A 16,650-nucleotide genomic window follows, 5' to 3' on the forward strand; every position below is an offset into this window, starting at 1 on the left:
GTTTCATCCAAATCACTTCAACCATGTTCAAATTAACACTTACTCAAAAGCAGAACAAAAACAAACTGCGCTGTGACAAAAACTCAGGGACGTTTCGGGCTGAACTGCAGGCAGTGTTTACATCGTGGAGATAGGAGATAAGCAGGAAAACAAATTAAAAATGTAAACAGTAAAACATCCACAACATGCAGAGCCACCTGTTTCTCTCTGGAATTTCAAACACCTGTGGGTACCCGGAAAACATTGTACTTTTTTCCCCCAGATGTAAAATTTTTGTCAGCTAAATATTCAAAAAAATGTTTTCGTTTTTTTTTCCGTTTCCATAGACTCATCAGAAAAATATGACCGGAGCAAACAAACAGTCCCTGAACCTGTTTTGGGTTCAGAGGGTTCAACAGACCTCAACAAAAGCTTCTGAGTCATACTTTAAAGACCAGATAATCGAGAGACATTCTTCCTGAATGGAGACACATGACCGGTGTCGCCTTGTCATTTACGGGTAAAAGCTTCATGTTGACATACCAGCATGTGTTTTCATGCCCCTGAGTGTCTTCTACAGTTTATAATCTCTGTTTTGCTCATCCAGTTCAACCTGCAGGACTTTCTGGAGGTTTGTGTAACGCGTTTTCCTGCCAGGGAGGAAATGAAAACACGGCGAGCGAAAAACGAGACCAAAGCGACGTTCCGACATCTTTAACCGAAGAAACATTGGCTTTGGGGCTCGCCCAGCGTTGGGGAATTTTTCCTGTGTAGGTCAGATATGCGATGAGAACATTTCCTTGCAATGGTGGCAAACATCTGCACTCTGAAGCAAACGTTCCACCAACCAGAAAATAGTTACATAAGAGGGAAAGCAGGCAGGAGCTTGTAGAGAGGAAAACTTAAATCATTTGTGAAGCAGCCACTAGCATAGATAAGGGGCCTACACAGATGTAATTCATTTCTTGGCTGAAAAGAAAACCGTCCTAGTCAGACTTCTTCCAACAGGCCAGCATGTGTGTTTACTAGTCTCGTTTGTTTGCTACATGTGGGATTTTTTTCACTTTTCCCACAAGCCATCGATCAAGGTCGGCGTGCCATTTTGTGTGCCGAGCTGAAATGGAGTGGAAACCACACCGGCTCTGGGCCCACAGGCTCTGGAAGCACACCCACACTGATCTCCATTTTCCCTGCATATGTCAAAACGTGCATTGAGAACATTTCCCGGCAAACACCTGCGCTCTGCTCGGGAAAACTTTCGCGCAAACTGGTGGGAAAGGAGGCTGAAAGGAGGGAGGGAGGACTTAGTTCTGAACTTTACCTTGAATTTAAACAAACAAGCCAAGTGCCAAAAGGTAAACAGCCAGACTAAACTTTGTCTGGGAGCCGCCGTACCCGCTGATGATAATGCTGTCGTCAAACAGGTAGACTTTGATGTGCTGGACTCCGATGGTCTCGTTGAAGCGCTGCGGCACCAGAAGCCTCAGCAGCCCTCTGAGGTCCGGAGTGTGGTACAAGGAGACTCGCATCTGAGAGGTGAAGCGCTGCAGCAGAGGCAGCAGCATGGTCCTCGAGTTAATCTGCCCTGAAACACAGTCGCACAAACGCAGTGAGCACGACATGGAGGAGCTCTACTGCAAACACATGCCATAAAACTTCACAGAAAACGGCAAGAACCTCGTGATCCGCGAGTGTAGTCCAGCAAAACGGAGACTTTCAGGTCGGGGGAACGGCTGCTTTCCTGTGAACGCTGCAGCGCTTCCTCCATGCAGTCCACCTTAACAAAAACACATGAAAACGCCATTAAAGAAGCATTTCATTCCTTCAAAATTCAGTTTAATAAATGCATCATGATGCAAATCAACTGCAGACAGTTCAGTCAGACTTGTGGAGCTGCTGTCCTCATGCAGAGTTGAAAAGCAGGCGACACCGGTCTGGTCAAGTCAATTCCAGCAAACAGACTTTATTGTGTTCCTCTCAACACAAAACAAATTGCTGCCTTGTGGCAAAGTCTCTCAAAGACGCGCTTAAAAACGCAGCTTCCATCTGACAAACAGGCTTCAGCGGCTCGTCAGATTTTCAGTTGCACAACAGAATCTGAAGCAGGTTGTGTTTGTGGAGCCGAAACAAATAAACAATTAGCCAATCTTAACAATTTTATTCATTTACTAGCAAATATGCCACAGATTTACTGTTTTTGGCTGTTTAAATGTGTGGATTTGATGAAAAATGTGTACATTTAAAGACATCACAAGGGCATTTTACGCATTTTTTGAGGTTTTATCAGCAAAATATCTAACTGAGAACATAACCTGCAACATTTTTTATCACTTTCAGCTTCTTAAATATTAAGAGTTGCTGCTTTTCTCCGCGCTATATAACTGTAAATTGATTGTCAATGTGTTTTGCGCATACCGCCCAAAGAGAAGGTCCATTTTTGCCATTTTCTGTCACAGTATGAACCAAAAAAAATTGACTTCCATTTATTCTGGGGTAAATTACGACTCTTCAGGCCTATCAGCTCTCACTCAAGCAGAACCATTTTTCTCGGAACATTCAGCGACAAAAATGTTTCCTGCAGCCTGTAATTATGTTTTCACATCTCAATCAAAAAAACCCTGTTGAGTAAAAACCACAAGCTAAGATTAAAAACCCTCGTTGGCCAGAGCAGGTGACACTGATCGGCAGCTCCATCGTCTCCTATAACTAGTTGGACTTTTATGATATGCAATTATTTATTTTTCCTTATCTTTCCAGCTTGCACTGCTCCAGTCCAAGTGTAAAATTATTAGCTCTGGCTGCAGCTTTGACCACAAACAGTGAACGAGCAGCACTGCCTGATTAGTTTTCACCTTGTGCACCGGCAAACACTCCGAGATGTAAAACAAACGCACGGATTAATGATTAATGACTTGATTAATGATTCATTAATTTATCTGCCTTTTTATCATCTGTTTGCCGAGCGTGGGAAAAGCCTGACTCACCGCCGTGCACAAAGAGGAAACGGCTGCTCGACACGGAGCACCGCTGGCGGCCGGTGGGGCGTTTGGTTCCCTCCTGATATCAAACCAGAGCAGCTTAACTTCTGCTAAAGTGGGCATCTGGTGCCCGAATGCATTCCTCATACGTCACCCCGGAGTGCCTGTTTATGTGCCAGTAAAGCAGCTCTAATTTCCAGTAGAGAGCTCTTCAGGGACGCCGGTATTACCAACACTTCCAGCTCTGGAAGTTTCCTGTGGAGTAAATCTGACAATGAGTGTTCGCTCTGAGGAAAAACTGTTTATCTCCTACAGCTGCCATGCGAGATCTGACTAAATCCTACCCGCAATAACTAGAAGAAAATGCGTCTATTGTCAACAAGATATTCTACCGTCATTTATTATCTCAACACATTCTATTTTTAATGATATTTTATCCTATTTTTGTCCACTCGTCCTATGTCCAGCTGCCTTTGAATTGCTCTCAGGGGACAAATAAAGTTTGTAATTAAATTGCCCTCAACCAAGCCTTAAGCACACACTCAGATTTTTTTTATTGTTGTAAAAATGAACTCCTAGTCTTTGATTATAGAGTCAAGTTTTGAACAAAACTACCAAATAAAAGCAAAAATTAACATTTCCACCATGAAACCGCACTAATGACCGTCTGAACAACACAAATCCAGACTTTAACGTTTCATACGTAACAAAACTAAACAGCAAATCCCGTCAATTTGCAACTCTGCCTCGACTAAATTAATCCAATACTGCATTCACTTTTGTTCAGATTATAAAACAATCTGCGATCATACGTTTAAACTCTGCATGTTTATGAGCTTTCTGTCTTCTTTCCTGCATTTTCCTGGCTGGCTGCTCCACTTCTTAGCACCTGTTAAGTAAATTACCAGCACCTGTAGATGCGTGGAGTAGCGGGAAACCTGTAGAAGGAATGTCAACATGCTCCTGCACCTACATGTGCATTATTGTGCACGTGCACGCAGCCGATTCCTAGCACCAAAGAAAAAAAAAACTACACATGAAGTTTGATGTAAAGCACTTTGAATAACCTTTGCACAAAGCGCACTAAAGGTAAACATCCTTTGCTTTCAATTAGCAGATTATTCCCACTGCCTGCTCCACCACTTGAGTAAATACATTGTGCGGGTGTGACTGTGTATCAATCCCATCTCTTTGTGTTAACACATCCAGGTCTTCCATTAAAAATCACACCTGCAGTTCGACATTCTTCGAGTCGAAACCGCAAACCACATTGCATTTTTGTACCGGACTGGATTTTGGTTCATCCAGTTCCAGGCAAAACCCAGGCTTAAAAGCAAAAGTCACATGGACCCGCTGCACCTTATTAACTCGCATTTCTAGTAATCCATCATCCTGTGAAGTTACAGAGTTTGGCGGCTGATTCTGATGCTTCTAGCTGTAATTAAGCACGCTGGCTCGTCCGTGCCTTTTGTATGTATTTCGCTCTCGTACCAGCTTGGAAAAAAAACATGAAAAACAGCTGAATATGAGCCTCGGTCCAGACTGTGGTTTGCTTTCGGTTAATGTTGTTATGCTAGGCTTTCCAAGCATGAAGAACAGCAGGCTATCACATGCCAGCGCTGGTCTCCTCATACCCATAAACCCTTGCATTCTGGGGTCATTCCTTGTAGTTGGTCTGGAGTGCATTTTCATTCTGAACAAACCACAGCGCGGCCGTCCTGGAAGAGAACTCTGACTCATATTTTCTGGCATCTCTGACCAGTTACTTGGCTCTCGATCATGTTTGGATGTCACTGTTCTCACCTGCCCAGAGCTACAGAAGCAAAACTCTGCGCCTCGCACACATGCAAACGCCACTTTTCTCACCAGCTCCTGCTCCAGCTGACCCGTTCCCAGATACAGCGAGGCCATCACCACTCGCTTCTGAGCCGTCTTGATTCGAGCCTGACGGGGAGGAAACAGAGGAACAAATAATCACAAGAAATCAAGAGTGCAGTGACGCGCGTGTCAGGAATGCGGTTTTGAATGGGTGATAATATGAAATGATAACCTATTTGCCGAGGCTACGTTTCCTGCCAGTTACACGAACACAGCTGACTTGAGGCATGAGGAAGTATCTACAAGGCCACATAAACCAACAGGCAATAAATGTTCCGATTTTTTTTAAAAATGTGAAATACTGTGAGGATTTTTTGCAGTTTTATGTGAAAACAGTGTAAAAGGACACACTGAAGGAGTCTACAAGCTGAATCTGCAGGTTTTTTCTTAACTTAATGAAGGTTTCTAATGAGTTTCAGCTCACTGATTAGCTGTCCAGCCACATCAGGCAGCTGTTTTCTCCGATTAAACTCTAAATAAAACCTGACTGTAAACTACCTGCTCAGCACTCAACGGCAGATGGACGCAGTTAAAATTAGCTGGTAAAAACGGTGGAACGTTAAAGAGATTTAGCTGAGGGGCTGGTGGAGACCAAACGTGGAGATAAAAGAGGCTGAATGTTGGGTTTACATTTGCCAGATGACCAGAATAACGACTCAAAACGTACGATGATTGGGGCTATGTAACCGCTCAATGTGTAAATAAGGTTAAAAGCTGATTATATGTCACGACTTGTTTCTGCTTTATTGTGGGAAATGTTGTTTATTTTAGCATCCTGGAGTGTTGAGCTTAATTTTTGTGGAATTTATTTATTTATTTGGACGGGACAGTGCCTGAATCCCTGAATATAATCTAATAGTAGATTACAAAAGGTTGCAGTAAATATGCCTGAATTAGCACAAGGCTAATTTCCATCCGTTTACCCACACAAAAGAGAAACATACAGGGTCAGGCCGAACTATCATGTCAATGTTTTTACAAATTCACACCGTGTTGTTTGTGTGAAACTGTCATTGTTAATGGTATCTTATGTGATAATGCTCCATCACGTGTTATTTTTAATAAATTACAAAGCAGATACTGAACAAAAACTTGATGATATGAATTGCAAACAAAAATCTAATCGCAATATTTGTAACAAAAATTACAGATATTTTTTCCACAATCGCTCAGCACGACCCAAAATCCAAAAATATTCCTTTTATTGTTGATAAGACAACAAACAGCTGCAAATTCTCGCATGAGAAACAAGAATAATCAAATGTTTAGCAGTTGTGTTTCCAAAAAAAACGACCCTTTCAATACAGAAATAAAAAAATTCCAAACAACTGCTGAAATTTCTGCAGACTTACTGAGTAACTGACTGAACAACAGTTGAAATAAGATTCCTTTCAACCTGTCTGAAGGCAGAAATCTTAAAATGTAAGAATTATCTGGTAATAAAACAAAGGGTCAACAAAAAAGTATGATCTTTTGCAATAAGACATAATTGGAAAACAATAAAATCCTCAAAATTTGGAATTGAATTTTCCTCCTGAGCAACAAAAATCTGAGGCTTCGTTGCTGCTACTGAACATTTTTGGTTTAATCCAGTTATTTTTCCAGCTTTATTATCTTTTTTGAGAAGGAAATAATTGCCTTTTCATTCTGCTTAAAGTCAAAGAGATGTTCTGGAAGGATGACGCTTGTGTCCAAACAATCGTAAAAATACATAAACAATGATAATTATAACACACTGTCATCAAGATGACACCTTTCAACCTCTTAAAGTTATGGAGAAGTGTTATAAAACAGCAAGTCACACCCATTCACCCATCCTCGTGATATTCTGCTGCCCACAATCGGAACACATCTGTCACCGTGACCTGTTTATCCGTTGAAAGGTGTCATACGGCGCGTTGTAGTTTTAAACCTAAAAATATAAAGCAGTAATACTACAGGGTTCGACAAGGTCAAACATGGAGCCAAATTTTTCCAAAATATTAGAAAAAAAGCCAATTTTTCCATGTTTAAACTTCTCTTTATATCTCAGCCAAACAGTGGTTTTGTCTGAGGAAAGCTCGTGTTTAACTGCCACACCAGCAGCAATTAAACCGCAGCAAATTCCTCTTTCTTTGTTCCTGGAGCGGCTGAATGGTCTAAACTTAGAGGAAACATAAAAGGATTCCAATGTGTTGACACACAGCAGGTGTGCTAAAAAAAGAAACAGGATAATAACGTAAAAAAGAGCCCTAGTCTGCCGATGTTTGAAGTCAAACTGCAAATTTTATTGTGTTTTTAATAACAGATTCGCACTAAGTGGCCGAGTTTACAGACAGGAAGTCAGATGTGCACACTTCATGTTTTTTAAGAGTTTTTAGCTGGTAAAAAAAAAAATCATTTCTGGAAGCCAATTTTCTCATGCAGGAGCAACAATTACAGGTCTAAACAAATAAACCCGGCCAGCTGCAGAGCAACCTCAGGTGTTACAGAGTACAGGGAGAAGAGTTTGCTGAGGAAATAAAACTCCCTCTGAGTTTCTAAAGCCATATTAGACATCACACACACTGATACATCTATGAAAAGTCATCCCACTTTGAAAAGCACATTTTCATTTTTCCATTTATCCCAGAAAAAAAACAGATTGTCAACTTTCCAACAGTTCTTGAACTACTCATCTGTGACAAGCCCTCAAATCTAAGCTTACATGTGTGATTTATTAATTGCTTTATTCTACGCGTCTCGTTTTTAAAAATTAGCCAAAAATAAACCGCTAGCAGTAACCAGATTCCATCAAAAACAAAAAAAATGTGAGCTCCTCTGTTTAACCATGAAGCCGTGATTGACTGAGCTGTGGCCAACAGTCATGTGACAAAAATTCAGGGAGTTTTTGGTTGAACTGAGCTGAACTGTGTTTACAAAGAGTGGATAAAAAACGACTATGAAATCAAATAAAGATGTAAGCAGTGAAATGTCTACAGTACGTATCGTCACTGCTGTTTATCTGATATTTGTAATATCTGGAGGCACTCAGAAAAATGTTGCATATATTAATTCCAGCTTTTCATATCAATTTCTTTCAAAAAAGATGAAAATAAATAAAAGAAATTCCACTTAGTTTTTGTCTGTTTTTATAAATTATGCCAGATTATGAGTTCTGTTTACTTCTACTTATGGTTTTGTTGTTTCCACAGATGTGCAGGACTTTATATTCTAGTAGAAAATGAGCCCACAGTAGGTAAAAAAAAAAGCCAGAAAACTCACGGACCTTCATGGTCTGGTAGAACTGGTCAGGTGAGGTCAGGATGTGGACGTGGGCTCCCGGCACCCTGAAGGCCGGGACGTGTTCTGCCATCCATCTGAAGTGACTGCAGAGACCGTCGGTGCCCTGAGCTCCGGTCGACCCGGTGGGCCTGGAGACGCGACGGGGAGCCGGGTCGGTTTCAGCCAGAAGAGGAGCCAGCAGGAGAACGGAGGAGCTGCAGGAGACACAGGGAGAACCAGAAATTGATTTTAAGGTGCAGAAAAGAGCAATCTACTGTCAGAAAATTTGTTCCGTTCTTGTAGTTTGCGACGAGATTTGGGTTGAGAGTTTAGGACTGTTCCATGATTGAGGTGAAAAAAATAACAGCAAAAGTTCCATCATCACAAGCCTCATCTTGTGAAATGTCTACTAATTTATTGCTCAATTTAGAAAAAAAAATGTAAAATTAAAAGACAAAGATTCGTTTGTTTCAAGAGTTTGATGCTTCTGTTCGTCACACAGGACGACAAACTGACCAGCAACACGTGTTTGGAATTTCACACAGAAAAATTTGTGCTTTGACAACGAGAATTTTTCACTATTTTCTGACATTTGCAGTGTTTAAAAATCTAAACTTTTAGGAATAATATATTAAAGTCAAATGAAATTGAAGACAGCGGGTCCTCGACTAAAGTTGAAGTTCCGTTCCTACGGTGTGACGTAAGCAGATTTTTACCTTAAGTCGGAACTCTGGTAAAAATGTAAACAAAGCCGTGACGTGCATCACAATGTGGATCAGTTTACATATTTGTACCACTACAGCCGGGGTCGGCAGCCTTTAACACTCAAAGAGCCATTTCGACCCGTTTCTCACAGAAAAGAAAACACCGGGAGCCGCAAAATCCTTTTCTCATTTAAAATGAAGACAACACTGCATATATCGCTTTTTTTTTTTTACCTCTATGCCCTTGTTAATCAGTCGTGATTAATTAATTACAAAGCCTCTAATTAGATAGATTCATTTTTTAATTGTGTCCTACCACTAATCGTATATCGTATATCTTACTTGGTTAATGTCATTTTTGCTCCTGGGCCTCATATGTTACGTAATGTTAGCTGGAAATCAATATTTTGTGAATGTCTATTTAAAATCTATTTATCTTAAGCTAATAACTTTTCTCCGGTAAGTCGCTGCCCTATTTTCCAAGACGACACTCCTCTGACTCTCTGACCTGCTGCCTGGATGTTGGACGTGACATCGAGCCGTGCTCTCACGAGTAACGTCGTATTAACCTGACATATCAAAGAGTAGATACTGAGCAAGACAATTATCCGTAGTTTACCTTAGTACTCACGAGTACCCGACACAGTGCAGGACTCTGCTGTGAAGGCGGAGACGTGCGGCGGTGGTGTATTTGCGACAATAAAAAAAGAAAGAAGTTTGAAGGAGTGACGGCTAGGATTTAGGAATGGAGGCCCGCCGCTGCTGAATGAATGCAGAGCAAACACTGGGATCCGAAGATCAACAGGACTCCAAATGAATACCTGCAGGCCGGCGAGCGTCGGAGATTGACGGCTGGGAGGCATATTTTGACAGACGAAAATTTAAAACGTTTTATTTTGATGTTACAAGATCACCATAATCTTCAAATTTAGAATTAAATTTTAAAATTAATAATCTAAAATAAAAGAAATTTTAATTAAATAGCCTGCTGATTATTTACTTTTCAAAGCTACAGGGAGCCGCGGGTTGCCGACCCCTGCACTACAGTAACGAAAATGGTCTTTAGTTCACACTGAAACGCAACTCGGCAGGTATATACCAGCGAAAATGTAAACAAAGCCATGGTACAGCGGCGCGTGACGGCGTATTCATCCACTCTGCTCACCAACTAGTTCCACTGAACCAGTTTCGGCAAAACGACGTAAGTCGAGGACGTCGTAAACCGAGGACCTTTCAAAATATGAAAAACTCACATGAAACAGATTTTGGGACTCAGATTATTGTAGAACGTTTCTAAGGTGGAGGAGTTCTGGATGATTTTGACTTGCTAAAGACCAATTATACTTTAATGATGTTATAGTAGCGGGCAGCATTCGTTGTAATATTAATTACCACAGCTGGATACCTTGTTCTGTCATAAATTCTGAACCAAAGTTTGCTAAAAGATAGAGATCTCCCCAGTTTTCGTTGTTTAAACTCTAATGCTTCCAAGAGTTTTCAGATTTATCTTAATTTCTACCAATGCCAAGCTGCAGTCAAACTAAGGGACTGTTTATCCCACTGAAGTCTCATGAAAATTTTTATTTCTTTTTACTTTTAAGGCATTCGGAAGGACATAATAGTGATTTCTAAGAACCATTAAAGCCTTCATTTTACATAAAATATCATCATAGGCTGCTTTATATGGATAGTACAGAAAAAATAACGAAAATAATTTTTCAATGCAGCTACATATATGCAATATAATTAATTAAAAGAATTTTCAATTAAGTCTTTATTAAAACTTAACACATTCACCAATAACAACATAGCAGCAACGTCTACACCTTTAGTTTACTACGTGCCACAACAAACATTGCGTAGTCGAACTGAACCTCCAGTTTAACATAATTTAACACTGTGAATTCGTGTCATTATGATAATATCGTGTTTACAAGCGTCCGTTAGCTATTGTTTGAACAGTCTAGTCTTCTGTTAAGGATAACAGGGGGATATACTTCACTGTGATTGGCTGACAACTATCTCAACACAACGTACATCTGTCAGTCTTTGCTCACACTATCTCAGAAGATGGACCTTGTAGTGACACTGTTGTGTAAACGCTTGTTTCCAGGAAAGAAAGCAATCTTGTAGAATTATTACTTTGCATGTATTCTTCCACACGGTGCTTTGACAGTTAAAACATGCAAATACGGACAAAAGGACATAATAACCATCAGGGAAAGATTAAAAAGATTGTATTCAACATTAAAAAAGTATGTTTGTGCAAAAAATTCAATATAAAATACATCTTAAAGGAGCATTTCCTCTTTCAGTGACTGAAATATTGCACAAATTTTGACAAAACTGCCAAAAATGAACACTGTTTAAACAGGCCATCACTCACATTGTGATTCGTCCAGATTCTTCCTCGTCTGACCCACAGAAAACCTACCCAGGAATTAGCCTGATTCTTAGACCCTGTGAGCATTTACAACCCCATCTTCATTCCAAATCTGGACCAGATACAGCACTGAACCTTTGTTGTGAACCTGAACTGTTTAAAGCTTATGGGTAAACTTATTACACAAGAACACAAAAACGCAGGAAGGCACCTTTAGTAACATTGAATTTGAAAAAAAACTTCTTGTTTTTTTGTTTGAAGCCAAAGCAGCTGGTGAGCGGTCAATTAAAATAAATAGTAAAAATGGCAATAAGTTCAATGAATAATTAGCTAGATAGATTACCACACATATCAAGCAAAGGAAGTTTAAAAATTAAAGAAAAAAGATTGAAGGTTAGCCCTCATGTTGTCCTGTAGGTCAAAATTGATCCATTTTAATGTTTGAAAATGTGGGGGGAAAAATATTTTCACAGTGAAACTTCTGATGTCTATATTTTCAACACTTTTGGGAAATCTTTGACCATTTTTTTTGGTGGAAAAAAGAAATGTTAAAAACATTTCTTAAGAATATTCACAGAAAAACAGAAACAAAATATTAAAAGTTTTACTGACATATACGTGATCACTTTAGATATTTTTAGGATTTTTTGGAAGATTTTTACTCATTTTTTGAAAATATTTACAAGAATTTTCTGGCCAAATTTGTGGGATTTTTTGTTTCAATAAAACTTTTAGGGAATTATTGGAATTTTCTTCCTGAAAATTTTGCAAATCTTTTTAAATTTGGGGAATTCTTTTGCTGAATTTTTGTTTTAAACAATATTTTTGGTGCCCGTAAATGAGGACAACAGGATGGTTAAAAGTTACAAATTAAAAATAAAATACAGTTTTTCTTCTGCTTATAATTTCTTCCATGGAAACCCAGCTGCATACGTGTGTTTTGCCAGAGTGACATGGTGAAACTGCAGAGCTGAATTATCACGATGGATGTATTTTACTTCCAGCTCGCTTGTGGAGACCTCAGAACCGGTCGGATGTGTGTTATATCACCGGAAAACAATAGTTCCACAGGTTTTGTGTTTGTATGCCTCCCAGCCACCACCAGCAGTGGCGACGGCTCGAGTGTCAGACGCCACAGATTCTTCCATTACATCAACACACCACAATTATATAACAGTAATAATAACTTCACACAAATTGACAACTGGTGGGAAACAGACAGTAAACCGAGGTGCCAGTTTATTGGGTACAACCGGCTCAAACATCAGCCCAATAAAGCAAATACTTCACTGAGATTATAATGTTCAGCGTTTGTCAACACTGTTTAATAGAAGTGTTGAACTGTACCGTCGTGTTGGAGGTGTTTGTGCTGTTGTTGAGTTGCAATACTGCAAAGTTTGGGTTTGCTACTCTTTTGTAAATCAAGCCTTCGTACATCAGTGCATCCTGAGCTTAAGTAGAACCTTTTGATCTGATGACCCACATTAGTTTTGGTAGTGTCTACAGATACGGACCCGTACCCGTAGCCTGTGGCCTACGGATACGGCACTTTCCATTTGCCAGACAGATACGGACCCGTACGCAAGTCTCGCGAGTCAAGAAGCTGCTAACCACTGCAAACTGTTGAAAGGTAAGCAAAGGTTAAGGTTAGGGTTAGGTTTAGGGTCCATACCTGTAGTACCGATGCTACGGGTCCGTACCTCTAGCGTCTACCGGGAGTCACGTGACCAGATCTCGCGTATCTGATTGGCAAATGGAAAGTGCCGTATCCATAGGCCACAGGCTATGGGTACGGGTCCGTACCTCTAGCAACTACCATTAGTTTTAGCTGTGCGCATCTATTAAACTTATCGTGCGCTCTAAGACCTGTAAAGCCGCATTACATAACATGCCAGTAACACATTAAATATGACCCAGTGCACGGCATGTTGAATGTAGTCTGCCAAAAATAGCAGCGTAACCAAGTACATTGAGTTGCCTTAAGCTGTTTACAAGCCAACATATGTCTCTTGACATTCTGACCTACAATCCTCAGTATAGAAAAGACGCGTCACGTACGCCACAAAGTCTGGCACGAGTGAAGATCAAGAAAACCCAGACAGACGACAGCTCAAGCTACAGATGGTAATGGATATACGAGTTCAATTTTAAGGCACGACATTATGATAAAGCGGTTAGTCTCAACTGAGTGAATAGTGAGAAATGGCACCACACATCAGGCCTGGTGCAAACGATACCCTAGTGGCCACGTGTGGTACTGCAATGAATAAAGATACGGCTAAAATTTTCCCCATAGACCTCAATAATAAAGGATGCAAAAATATTTCTATACTCTTTCTTTAATTTTTCAATCTAAGCTGGTTTGATGTTTTTGAAACTTTCTCAGCATAGAAAAGAGAGCTTCATTTGATTAGGGTCATCGCAATGGTAAGTCAATGGGCTGAGTGGTTCAAACAGTAAAGCATATGAGCAGTGGGTCATCCAATAATGAAGCAAAACAGGAAGCCAAGGCTGAAAAATAATCAGATTATTATCAACATGGGGCTAAGGGGACAACAGCTGCCATGTTTTTCCATGAGGCGTCGCTGAAGCTCTGCAGTCTGATGTGACAAATGCCAAAGGTTGGTTGATATTTTTAGGTGCATTCAAACTAAGGCAGCACTTATCAGTTGTTTCCACCAGTGATTGATCTTCCAATTATTTTCATGGATCATACTTTTTTCAGAAAATGAGGATAAATGCCTGGAATAATTTTGCATTCAAACCAAAACTCGACAGTCTTTAGTTTCACTCAAAATAATTTACTGTTCATCTTCTAATGTTTGCCTTTCACCCTCATGTTGTCCTCATTTACAGGCACCAAAAATACTGTTTCCTTTGTCTGAAAAAAATCCCAAAATTCAGCAAAAAATTCCCCAAATTTATAAAACTTTTGCAAAAATTTCAGGAAGAAAATTCGAAAAATTCGTTAAAAGTTTCCCTTAAAAGTTTTATTTAAAAAAAAATCTCCAACATTTTTAACAAATAAAAAATTTAAAAAAAAATGTTTAAAAAATAAAAATTGTAAATATTTTCAAAAAATGAATAAAAATCTTGCAAAAAATTTTTTCAAAAAGGATTTTGATTGATTTTTTCCCCCGAATGTTCTTAAAGAAACATTTTTTAAACATTTCTCTTTATTCCACCAATAAATGTTCAAAAATGTCCTAAAAATGTTGAAAATGTCGAAGTTTTCACTGTGAAAATAAATTGTTTTCCACATTCTCAAACTTTAAAACGGGTCAACTTGACCTGCAGGACGACACGAGGGTTAATCTTTAGAGACTTTCATCTATGGGAAGATTTATCAACACCTGTACTTTGTCTTTGTCTATGTCCTATATTCACATAGACACACCAGAGGCCTTTTATCCCTCCTACACAATCGCACAATATAGTCTGACAATGCAGCCACATCCAGTAAGGACGGGGAGGAGTGTTACCTCAGACGTGACTGTGACCTTCACAAGTCGGCCTCCTGCATTCCTTTATATCAATTACAATCAAAAATCATTCAGAACTCACGCACAAACACAGAGTAGTTGTTGTTCGAGAGTCACATTACAAGAGAAAACACAGTCCAGGGCTTGTTCGTGCTCAGCTGGAAGCTCTTCAGCAAACATGGAGGGGGGATTTCCTTGGTATTTGTAATTTGAGTTTCATCATAAACATGTATTTCACTCACAGGCCATAAAAACACCGTATGAAGGACAACTTCCTCGTGTCTACGCAGCTTGTGCTGAATTATCTTGTCTTTTATAGCCGCAAAAATGTTATCAGATGGAGTCCACCCAGCTCGGTAATAGGGTTATATACGTAACATGACTCAGCTGATCTGAAAGCCCGAACAACTTTCAGTAAGTTCTAAAAGATAAAACGATGTAACAAGAGATAAGGAACAAACTTTCCAATAACAGCAACCGACCTCGAGCAATCCAACATCACTATTTCCCTCAAGCCACAGTGACATCAGTCTCCACAAAACAACAGTAAAGTGGATTTTTTTTAATCGTCAAGAAGCTGAGCACTTAGTATCAACAAAATATAATATTATCTCTGTATGTGTCGCCTAAATAAAGTTATTTAATTAGTTATTTGATTACTGGAACAGAGATGGAGCTGACTTCCTTAGATTTAACATCGTTAAATGCATTACATAATATATTCAGTGAATACAAAGGAGCTGTTTACGCTTCATAAACCTCTTGATTTGAAGCATGTGATTCCAAAAAAACATCCTTACTCAGACTTCAAAACGACCTGACTGGGACACTTTAGTAAAGTCATTCTTAACAGATAAGAATGAAATATTTACAGTGGATTCACTCTGTAAGCCAGACAAGCTGATTTTTATCTTTTGTCACACTTGAGGTGTAAATCCAGGCCATTGTTCAATGTTAGGTGTGTTTTCTAATAAGAAAAGCATGGGATCACACTGTCATTATTATTATTATTATGTGACTATGGGAGACGCCAGCGTGTCGTCATTTGCTATGGTCACGTGGTACAAGACTGCTACTGGTTGGCAAGAACTGGCAGTAACATAACGGCTTGCTACGAGAACGGTATCGTGAAACAAATACGTAAAGTTATCGCTTTTCATGAATGAAATTGCACATGTATTTACCACAATGGTAATATCGTGTGTAGTTGTTGGTTGTACGAAGCGTTTTGAGAAGGGATCGGGCTTGGAATTTCACCGAATACCGATGTCAGGAGAGAGAAGATGGCGGTGGCTTCAGCCATCAACAGGAAAAATTGTACCCCAGTAAGCAGCAGAGATCGTGTTTGTGGCTCCCACTTTTCTTCAGGTAAACTATTCAACAGTTTAGCATGTTTAGTATGTCCAACTTTGAGCTTATTTACCAAAAGATATTGATTTAGTGTCGCATCCTTCGCGTGAAGCGATCTCTACACTTTCGGTTTGGTTCAGTGTTGTCATGTGTTACCGATCGGTTTTAAGGCGATGAAAGTATACTAAAGTCGATTGAAGTATATTCAATAACATCTCCTTAAGCCAGCAGCCTCCTATTTGTAACCACATTTGTTTCTGTATGCGTCTAGCGATCGTTTTTTTAGAATTAAAAAATGCTGTGGGTCTGTTACTGTTACATAGAAGCCATACTGCAGACAAAAATACAGCAACGTATTGACGTTTCTTTGACATCTTGTTGAAGATTAACAGAAGATATATTATTTTTAATTCATAATTATATATTTTTGGGTGGGTGAACTGCCCAGCGGTGTCAATCAAGTAAAAATAAATGTTGGTGAAGGAAATGTCCGGCCACAATGAAGGATCGTCAACCCACACAGTCTTCAAATTGTAGGGATCTGGCAAGGTTTTACTGTTTCCCTGATATCTCAGCTTACTCACGTATATTTGTCGGGCCTCAGGTGATAAGGATTGAGCATAATCGGACAATTTCACGGAAGGATAGTTCGC

At 39.6% G+C, this 16,650-nt stretch overlaps 2 protein-coding genes across 2 annotated transcripts in view; both read right to left on the bottom strand.

Moving 5' to 3' along the window:
* eef2k (eukaryotic elongation factor 2 kinase) overlaps positions 1–16,650 on the bottom strand; it is a 235,678-nt gene that overhangs the window by 165,798 nt on the left and 53,230 nt on the right. The window lies entirely within an intron of this gene.
* LOC110948390 (CDP-diacylglycerol--glycerol-3-phosphate 3-phosphatidyltransferase, mitochondrial) overlaps positions 1–16,650 on the bottom strand; it is a 40,516-nt gene that overhangs the window by 20,518 nt on the left and 3,348 nt on the right. Inside the window, exons 2-5 of the mRNA XM_022189894.2 lie at positions 8,083–8,293; positions 4,824–4,901; positions 1,657–1,756; positions 1,375–1,564 (exon numbers count right to left, since the gene is read on the bottom strand). Coding sequence (XP_022045586.1) covers positions 1,375–1,564; positions 1,657–1,756; positions 4,824–4,901; positions 8,083–8,293 — 579 coding nt within the window. The remainder of the gene's footprint in view (positions 1–1,374; positions 1,565–1,656; positions 1,757–4,823; positions 4,902–8,082; positions 8,294–16,650) is intronic.

Source organism: Acanthochromis polyacanthus, chromosome 19, assembly GCF_021347895.1.
Source record: "Acanthochromis polyacanthus isolate Apoly-LR-REF ecotype Palm Island chromosome 19, KAUST_Apoly_ChrSc, whole genome shotgun sequence".
In the NCBI taxonomy this organism is placed as follows: domain Eukaryota; kingdom Metazoa; phylum Chordata; class Actinopteri; family Pomacentridae; genus Acanthochromis; species Acanthochromis polyacanthus.